This window comes from Momordica charantia (assembly GCF_013281855.1).
Source record: "Momordica charantia cultivar OHB3-1 chromosome 10 unlocalized genomic scaffold, Mcharantia_2.0 BLBB01000010.1, whole genome shotgun sequence".
In the NCBI taxonomy this organism is placed as follows: domain Eukaryota; kingdom Viridiplantae; phylum Streptophyta; class Magnoliopsida; order Cucurbitales; family Cucurbitaceae; genus Momordica; species Momordica charantia.
Window position 1 is genome coordinate 21,520,732 of NW_028275158.1, and position 10,685 is coordinate 21,531,416.

At 30.8% G+C, this 10,685-nt stretch overlaps 1 protein-coding gene across 1 annotated transcript; it reads right to left on the bottom strand.

Annotated features, from left to right (window-relative positions):
- Positions 1-796: 796 nt before the first annotated feature.
- On the bottom strand, positions 797-1,947 carry LOC111014851 (uncharacterized). The gene has a single exon (XM_022289703.2). The coding sequence runs from the start codon at positions 1,660-1,662 to the stop codon at positions 1,081-1,083; it is 582 nt and encodes a 193-aa protein (XP_022145395.1). The 5' UTR covers positions 1,663-1,947; the 3' UTR covers positions 797-1,080.
- Between the last annotated feature and the right edge of the window lie 8,738 nt (positions 1,948-10,685).

Here is a 10,685-nt window from a genome sequence, read left to right on the forward strand (position 1 = left end):
AAATCAATCAAGCTAGCTTGACCAATTTCCAAAAACAAATGTGAAGCAAATAAATGGGAAGATTTCCATGATAATAATAAACCTAAGGCAATCATCAATCAATCAAATTAACAATTTAATGCAGATATTTTCATAAATAAATAAAAACTTCAATTTTCAACAAGATAAAAATTTCGCCATTTAATAATTTTTTTCAAGTTTAACAATGAAACTTTAACCTTTAAAAGGTAACATGTGCCTATTTATACACTCGTACTGTGTTAGTTAGATATTTACTGGGTAACTTTACCCTTATGATAAATTTATAATCGATAATTTTTTGGGTGGCTGATCTAAATGGTCTAGGGTGAATTGAGAAGAAATTGGTTAAAATCTCATTATGATCACCTATTAGGAATTAATTTCTACGTGTTTTCGGATACTAAATGTGGTAGTGTCGTCAGACGACTGTCCCGTTGGGCTGTCAGAACACCCACGGATATTAAAAAAGAAAAAGGATTGTAATCCCAACTTCATATATAGGTTTAATTATTTGGTTAAGATATTTTTACCACCTTTAAAGAGTTTACCTCTGCTCTGATGCAACATTCTAAAAAAAAAAAAAAAAAGCTGAACTCATGTGAACCTGAACCAACCAAAATACTTAAGTGATTTACGTTGGATTGGTCGGATTTTCTGTCCCCAATTTGTACTTTTTGGCAAAATTAAGGAGAAAGAAAAGAAAAATCTTTACCGTAGGGAAAAAAAGAACATATTTTTTGTAATTTGTTTGTCAAAAAGAACAAACCCCCACGGAGATGAATGCTCAGAGACAAAAGGCTTTCATTAATTACTCAGAAATGTATGCAAAAGAAAACGACATTACACTGCTTTGCTATCGTTTTGCTTTGTCCTTAGCTTCCCTTAAAACCCTAATTACACACTTTTCCTTATAGCTTTCTCTCTCATCTCTCTTTCTTACCATTAATTTGTTGTTCTTGATCATAAGAATACTTTCTGGGGGCAAAGTTTTTATTACGTGTCTTCTTCTTCATGAACAATAATCTGAAATCTCTCTCTTTCTTCTTGTTGTACTGTTTTTCAAGATGGAGATGGCCTGTGCCCAAGTCGCAGCTCTAGATCAAGCTTCGGATCATCTCCATCATCAATTGATATTAAGGATTCATGATCTCCTTTGCTAGAGATATGACTGCAGTGGGATGAGGACGCGCTCGATGTTCCTCGGAGCTCCTCCGGTGACTTTGCGGATGGCAAGGAAGAGCTGTTGGACGGATATGGTGAGCGGAGACATGCACCTGAAGTGATCGGGTTGAGGAAACCGCCATTGTCGTTCGGTAATTGGTAGAAGAAACAAAAGCCCCCACCGCCACCGCCGTAGATGTCTTCAGCAGTGGGGACAGCGAAAGAAGACGATGAAGGAGATGAGATGGGTTGGATTGAATTGGGTTGAGTTTGGTGGTGGAAACGTGCACGGTCGCGACGGTGAACATTCATGTGACCGCCTAGAGCTTGAGCAGACCTGAATTCGCGTCTGCAAAACGTACAGGTATAAAACCTAGGGGGCCAGGTCGTGCCCATAATGTTTCCCGTATCTTCTGCAAAAGCCCTAATCTCCCACGAATCGTCATCGTCGTCTTGGTGGGGTTGGTTAGGGTTCCACATCGTCGATCGAGTTACGGTTGTCGATCGAGGATCTGATTGAAGGGTTGGAGAGGAAGCAGCTGGGCAGCCATGGGAACAGTTTGAGAGATTTAAGATAGGAGGTGGAGTTTGAAAGGGATAGGAAATGGAGGAAAAGGTTAAAATGAAAGGGAATGGGCTATTGGCATAATGGAGGAGTGAAGACAAAATGCCAACCCCAAAAACATCTGATCTCTAGTATTCACAATTTTGATTCTCAGCAAAGGGTTTTAAAAGATGTTTTCACATTAGATGGTAATTACTTAATCTCTTTGGATTTGATTAACTTCATATACTTTGTTTTTAATTTAATGCCTTCTTTCAGATATAACAAATGAAGAATCATTAAATTACAATATGAAGAGAGAGGATTGGAAGAAGATGTGATTTAGGGGACAAAAAGTGCAAACAAAGGTTCAAAATAAAGAAGAGAAAAAAAAAAGAAGAAAAAAAAAAGAAAGAAAGAATCTCTAGAGTCTATTTGGCTTTGGAAGTTTTTCGAGCTATGTACTATCAATATTGAAAAGATAAGGAACCTAAAAGGTTTATAACATTAGTTAATCTTTCTATTGTCAAGGTAAAACCATATGAATATTAATATGATATCAGAGTCTAAAAGCTCAAACGAACATCTAATTCGAAAATGGAATTGACAGTCCAAGATTGGTGAACCCAAAAGAAACACCAAACTTATGAAATTAATTAATAGCAGTAGGAATGAGATTACGTAAAATAAAATTTATGATTTAGCTGGCTACGTTTGAGATTAAGATTTATTTGAAATTTGGTTCATTCATAAATTCAATTTTTTTTTTATAGCAAAACATGATTTTTACTAAAATTATGATGTATTTAATAAAATAATATTTCATTTATATCAATCTATTAACGTCAGCAATTTGAAAAAATTATTAATTATAAATTAATTATGGGATTATAGAGAGAGATTAGAGGGTCATGATCTTTCTCTTGGAATTTCCCACTAGAAATTAAAACAAAATTTGGAGATTTAACTCTGTGTTCTTACCATGTATACAATGAGTGATGAATTTTCTCTGTCAGTAGTCTCTGCCATCCACTTTACTATGACATGTTCTCTTCCCACAATTTTCAGCCATTCAGCCATAAATTCTAGATGGTACCATATTTTGTTTTATTTCAACGTGAGATCTTTTTAGTGTGAGATCCTTAACATGTCCTTTCAAGATCATGACTCTTTTGGTTCATCGATCTTGGTCGGATCCCATTTTTTGACCATTTGAACGTTTTGGGCTCTAATACCATATTAACATTCATGGGGTTCCATCTCAAAACCAATTGGCAATGAGAGGAGTAACTCATGTCTATTATAAATCATTGTAAGGTCCCTTTTATTTTCAACGTGAGATTCTTAGCAATGCGCACCTCGACTAATTTCACGGGGCAGCTATCTGACCCCATGATATTTAGTTTCGAAAAATACATTGACATTAATTCCTAAGATAGGTGACCATCATGAAGTTTGAACCCATTCTATCTATTGGAGATTTTTTCCAAATGATCTTCATTGTGGTGTTATATTGTTTACTTTAGGCTTAGACTTGATCGCACGTAGTAACCTTCCTCTACCTTAAAGGCTAATTAATATAGAGATATTTTCTTTACTTATTTTTCCATAAATTTTAGCATTAATATATTTATAAATATTAACGTGAGCTTATATGTATGTTCAAGAGAGTTCATTCATGTACTAAGTGCGTAGCTAAGTAGTTACATAGGAATTTTGATTTCATATAAACAATACTATCAATATAACCTAGAAAAGATGGAAATTAAATTAAATAAGACATTATATATGCAAGAAAAACTTGAGTTCAACTCAAACTTATTTACAATGATAAAGCGTTACATTTTTTACTCAATTCATATAGATAGCTGTCCAACTAAATTCTAACAAATTTAAAATTTAACATTTAAAATAATTAAATTACTTTGATTTAATTATTTGAACATGTAACATGTCTAACAACTTAGAAATGGTAAATAATTCTAGTACCAACATGAGCATAATTAAATTGGTCAAATAATATTTACCATCTTAAAGGTTAGAGAAGTAAAATAACTAAGGAAAAAGAAAGTTATTGTTGCTGATGGGCTGGGCTCTTCTCTCATACAAATAGTGATGGGCTGGATCTTGACTTGGTTTTGGTAGGGCTTCAAGCCCAATGTTGAGGCCCATGTTATGACTAGGTAGCAAATTTATATGCCTGCGAACTCAATGGTGTTGCATCAATAAAATATAGACTTCAGTTTTCGATGCATATTAAATTTTCATTGACATGTCCATATTTATATTGATATGAGTTCAATATGAATATAAGGAGTAGAATCGACATTTTCATAGTATTGCAAAAAATTTACCAAAAAAAAAGTATATATATATATATATATATATATCTCACTAATGCAGGCATAATATTAATAATAATAATGTTGAAATCATTTAAATAGGTCGAAAAACTTACTTACAAATTTAAATATTTTTTGATTTTTTTTACAAAATTATACACCGACATCGACATTTCCATAAAATTGAGAAGTTGACATTTTCATGGATATCGACATTTAAAATCTTACTTCAATCAACATTTTATATTTTTTTCCCCTAAAAAGGGAATTATTTATAGAAGTTTAGGGCTTGTTTTTTTGTTGCCAAAACTGTATTTGAGAACTACTATATGTTGTTTACAAACTCATGATTTTGGAAGGAATAATACGAAATTATTACCCTTAATATCTCTACAATGATATGATATTGTTTGATTGAGACATAACTCTCACGACTTTTTATTAGTTTAATCTAAAATGGCTCATATCAATTGAGATAATTATCCTCATCTATGCATAGGATCACCTCATTTCTTGTCTAAAGTGGGACTTTACGTTCCTAAGGAGAAAAATGCAGTTGTAGGTTTAAATAGAAAACTACTTAGAAAACAATTCTCAGACAAAACTTTTATTAGGGAGGCTATTTAGAATGATTGAAGTATTTTAGTGATTTCAAATAAACTCAATCTTTTGCATATTTATAAGTAACAAAAATGATTTTTGATAAAGAGTAAGACGATTACAATAGAATCAACATTGCAAAATTCACTTTTATATTTTACGTATCTAAATCATCTTATCAAATAGATTGCTTGAATCCTCAATATTCCATACAAAAAGAATATGATAGAAGAAAAAAATCTCACCCGTTACATTTAACATAAAAAATTCACTAGAAATGGACAACCCCATTCGAGATTTCTTACCGATTAAGAAATTAAACATGAAAAATGAAAGGGTAATTAAGATGGTCATCATTGGCCCCAAATGGCTCCCTTAAGAAAGGAATAATAATGTAGCCTTTATCTAACCCTAGAAGAGTTTTCACTTTAGTTTATTGAATGGAAATGTTGGGAAAATCAAAAGAGAGAGAGAGAGAGAGAGAAGATAAAATAAAAGAAATGTGAATGTGGAAGGCATGAGAGGGAAGAGCAGCCATGTGATGCCCAAAAAAGAAGTTGATATTTTCATTCTTCTCATAAGCTTTTAATTTGGTGTGTGTCTTTTAATTGGAAGGCCTTTTTTCTTCTTTACAACTATGCATTGTCGGGTTAGGAAGACACCACAATCGGCTTCTATCCCATGATTCATTGCTTCCCCCATCATCTTCAATACCACAACTTCTAGTTTTAACTTATTGAGTGCAAAATTTCCAACTTTTTATTCATGTCGTTTTGTCCAACACATTTTAAGACCTCGACAAAAATTTTGATTTGGAATGTTTGATTTGTACTGTTTTACTGTGTGTTCTGGCAAATTGTTTCTTTTTTTATTATTATTTTTTTAATGTAATTCTAGTTTTGAACAAGGAGTTGAGAGCTCTTTACGCAGGACTCATATGAAATATTCGAAATTTTAGAGATCGAACAAAAGGTAGATTTTGTGTGGCATGCTCCCCTTGTTTAATTAACTCATTCATTTAGTTATTAAAAAATAAAGTTTTGAAATTTTTTTACTTTTATTTTAAAGTCATTAAAAATAAAAGATATTAGTAATTTTTTTTGGAAGGGAATGGGGCAAAAACCCAAACAAACTAAGGGAAAAAAATAATACAAGGATCGGGAGATCCCATAACATATACAATTAGCAGGAAAAAAAAATCATTAGGAAGCTCTTCGCAAAGATGAAATCTTAAAAGAAGATAAATTGTTTGAGTAACAAGTCAATCTCCACAAGAATTAAATTCAACGCAAATATGCTAGATATTAACACTCTAATCTCAAGATAAAAGCTCCTCAATATTTGAAGAAGGACAGAATAATCGAAGTACTTAGCAAAGATATTACAAGCTAACGGCTCGAGAATCAGATTCTACTATAATGAAAGCCAAGAAGCTCCCAAGCTATCTCCCAATCTGAGTTTTTGTTAATTAAAAGATATTTGGTAGAGGGACTCTTTTTAATATACTAGTTAATCTCACCTGCATGGTTATAAACATTTTAATATAATATTTCTAACAATTTAACGTATATAATAACTCAACAGAACTTTTAAATGCATTAATATTTTGTTTCAAATAAAATATATTTAATATAATATTTCTACCCAATTTAACATTAGAATAATTAACAACTCAACGGAATTTTTAAGTGGTACTAATATTTTGTTTCAAATAAAATATGTTATTCGTTGTCAATTTTTCTTTCTTAAGAAAACAACAATAATCTTTTTGTGTGTTTTCTTAAATTATTTACTCGTTCTTTTATCTTTTGTATATTATGTAATAAGGAAGAATGAACCAAAATTAAAGAATTGAAATTTGAGAGAGAAACTGAATACTATGTAACAATCAAAAAGTCATATTAAGATAAATAAGAAAACTAAGACTAAAATATAACATCAATCTATTTTAAAACGTGAAAAGAACCTTAATTAAATATTAAATCAAACTTGAAAATAACATTAACTAAATATTAAAACACGAAGGTATCATGAATATATAACTTAAAAGTAATACACATAAAAATATTAAAATAATCTAAAAGAAATAAAATTTGGAGATAATACGAATACATGATTTTGTTACTCTACCTCTTAATCGATTAAATATGTTTCTGGAATCTCAAATATTCTTTTGACATGGTTCAGTTTTCACTCATGAAGATAAGAAAAATATTCATTAATATTGTAGAAATGAGTTTTAGGTCATAAAAGAAAAATACATAATCTTTCATTTTATAGATTATTTGCTATGACACCTATACGTGGATAGATGCATTACTTCATCAAATAGTTGTAATTTTCGTTGGATTAACTTCTCTCAACACACATTTTCACTCGAACAGTTATAACTCTTTTGGATTAAACTCCTTGTTTCATCGAATGGTCACAACTTTTTGGATTTGTTATCTCAATAGACACTTTAACTCGAACAGTCGTGTCTCTCGTAGAAATTTTGAAGGGCAAGATAGGTATATATTCTGAAGTTGGGGACAAAATGGGGAGGCAAAGATTCTCCTCCATAGACCAATTTAGATATAGTATAGATATATATATTTTTTCTTTTTTATTAAAATTAAAGAACTCACCTTTTATTTTTCATATTGACCTAATAAAAAAATCATGACATATAGCTGACAAGAAATTTATGCGGAAAAGTACCCTTTTAGAATTGAGTGTTCAAAATTTAGGGAAAGATTTTTATGGTCAATTTTAACCTTCAAAATTTACTTCGTCCATTATAAACGAAACATTGAAGACTCCAATTAAGAAACCTTTTTTCTTTATTAAAAAATAATAATAAAATAAAATAAAAAACCTTTTTCTCTAACTTTTATCCTTCACTTCACACTTTGGGACTCATTATTGGTAGAGAGTTCGAGTGAGACTTTCACATTTTCTAACTTAAAATGGCCAATGAATTAGCGAAGAAAATATTACTTTTTTAGAGCATCCGAAGACCAGATTTAGAAGAAAATATATTAAGACATGTCGTTTGAAGGATTAAGACATATTAAGATTCGTGTCTTCGATTTTTAGTGTGTTAGCGGATCTTTTGAGATCTTTGATTTTGAGCTTGTTGAGAATTTTTGAAGTTTTTGACTTATAGCTTGATGTTTTCGACCGATAGCTTGTTCTTCGACTCTTGCAGTTTGATAAAGCCTTCGACTCGTAGCTTGATTAAGAGTATTTGAAATCTTTCACTTTGAGCTTGTTGAAGACTTATCTAGAACTTGATCTAGAACTTGAATTCTATTTATAAATTTTTTGTTTAAATTTATTATTTTTTGTTCATTGAGATAATTCCAAGGATTATCGAACTTGATGTAGATAAATCTGCAGATTTAGAAATTCATTTCGGACAATTGAACCTTCTCAAACTGTTTCTTTTTAAGAACCAAAAATATTTGTGCCAAAATAACATATGCAAAAAAGAACAAAAGGCCCCCTTTTTTTCTGGATCCATCTCACATCAATAACTCGACCCCTACTCTTGTTTCCTTTTTATGAACACGGAATGATCAGCATTCCTTCTCTGGAAACCCATCGACCTTCGGAGGTCGTAGAGCCGGTAACCTTCGTTCGCCTAAGATCGAAAATGTACCGGAACTGATAACATTCGAGATTATGCAGGATTATACGCAAGAGATCCTTTTTTGGCTCTCTCTTTAGCCCTATGTCTCTTATCCTTAGGCCGGGTCATTTGACGGAAATGGAAGGCTTTTCCCTATTAGAAAATTTTCGGCTTGTTGATGATGAAGAGAATATTCAATTCTTAAAGTCTTTCGAGTCTTCAAGTCTCTTCACAGAGTCTTCTTATGAGTGTTCTAAATTATCCCTATTATGAATGCTGGTAGAAGATTCTAAATTCTCTTAGCTCTGAATCCGACCTCTTGGATGCCTTAAATGAGAGAGGTGACCTCTTCTAATTATAGAGTCTTTGTGGGTCTTGTATGAGTCTCTTTCTCATGGGCTTAATAGGTTTGAGCTCAAGTTTCTTATGAGCCGATCTAATTAGTAGATATCATCGGACGAACATAAGAAAAATATGTGGGATAATTTCATTAGAAATAATAACGTGACATTTAATAATTGACCAAAATTTATCATTCAACTCCCCTCACTTTTCCCCTCCCTATGCACCAAATAATAAATATTCATAGGAATGTTGAAGGAAACATTGATGAAATATTGATGAAATATTGATATCAATGGATACTTCTAAAAGTTGTAAAATTAAAAAATTTTATAAGTACCTCAATCTTTTTAGATAAATTAATATTAAATTTTATCCATATAAATAATATTTTGTGATATTTTTTATACTTTATCAACTTTTATCCACGAGACTATAAAAACACCAACCAACCATGAAAATATCAACACATCAATGAAAATATTTCTTTATATTTTAATAACCTTGCATTGAAGAATATTGAACACAAAATTTACAAAGGTAGGAGTGAAAAAAGTAGTAGGGTTTATTAAAAAAAAAGGTTTAATTTAATTTCCTCGAGACCACCAACAATAGATAGAAAGGAAATTATAAATTAATTTATTTGAGGGACACATCGTCTTCTGTTCTGATGAAGAAAGAAGGCATTAATGGAGGGAGATTACATTACAGGCTGTTTCCACATGGATAAAAAACGACAACTCGATCTTTATCAGCCACGTGGGTTGCTTTTTTTTTTTTTTTTTAATTGCACTTTGAAGAAATCCACCACCACCAATTTCATGAATTTCCTCTTTTTTTTTTTTTTGTTTAAAATAATAATTAATTTCTGATTAATTAAGATTTTAATCACCATAGGAATCTAATGCCCCACCCTTGGCCTTGATGATGGGTTTTAATTGTTTTGTCGTCTTCTTGAACCCCACGGGCTTTGAACCAAACCACCTTCTTCTTTTTTTTAGTGTTGTGTTTCTTCACGATTGACTGTTACTCTCGTCAATGATCCCACAATAAGATAAATGATATAATAAGGGTTTATAATTGACATGAGCTACTCCTCTCATTGCCAATTAGTTTTAAAATAGAACTTATGAATATTAGAACTCAAAATTTCAAACGAGCATTCGATCCAAAAATGAGATTGTATTTTTATGGTTGTGATGAGCATTCGATCCATCTGTATTTTTCGATGTGCATGGTGGAGATTGAATGAGTAATAGAAATTAAGTTAAAAAATACTTTGGGTCCTTATGCTTTCATTGAAATAATGATTTAGTCTAATTGTAAATGATTTTGTTCTTGTACTCTCAAATTCGTGACAAATTTAACCATCACGTGTGTTGATCCATTGGTCCAAAAAAACCAAAGTAAATTTTAAATAATTTAGAAAGAATGAATTCAAACTATGGTGACCACCTACTTAGATTTAATATCCTATAAATTTATTTGGCAACCAAATGTTGTAGAATCCATAGCTGTAACAATATTATGGACTAAATCATTATAAGTTCAAAACTTGTTACATGTTAAAATTCATTGAGTAAATTGTTATAAATTTAAAAGTATAGAGACTAAATCGTTACAAACTAGAGTTGAATGAGCAAGAACCATTACTTTAATGAGAGTATAAAAGTAATTTTTATCTTAGAAATTAAATTATTTGTATTTTATGTAAAAATATTCAAATTTATGTTTAAATTAAAATTAAAGAGCTAGTTTGACCATGTTTATCCATAAAATTGAATATTTTTACCAAATTTGTTCATATGACTTGGCCTACAACTTACCTAACCTAAAATAGAGAGATTGTTGCTATATTTTATTATTATTATTTTCAGAACTAAAAATTGTTGCTATTGTTAGTCAAAAAAAGAAAAATGTTGCTATTGAAAGTAGACTCGCTAAGAATGTTATTATGTTGACAATTATAGCCACCTCAATAACAAAATATGAATTCTTTTTTCCAACATTAACTATGTTTTAACATTTATTTATTAATTAAGTGATACAATTAAATCTTTAA

Bases quoted from the DNA above. Each gene is read 5' to 3' on its own strand.
- LOC111014851 (XM_022289703.2), bottom strand. From the start codon at position 1,662: ATGTGGAACCCTAACCAACCCCACCAAGACGACGATGACGATTCGTGG.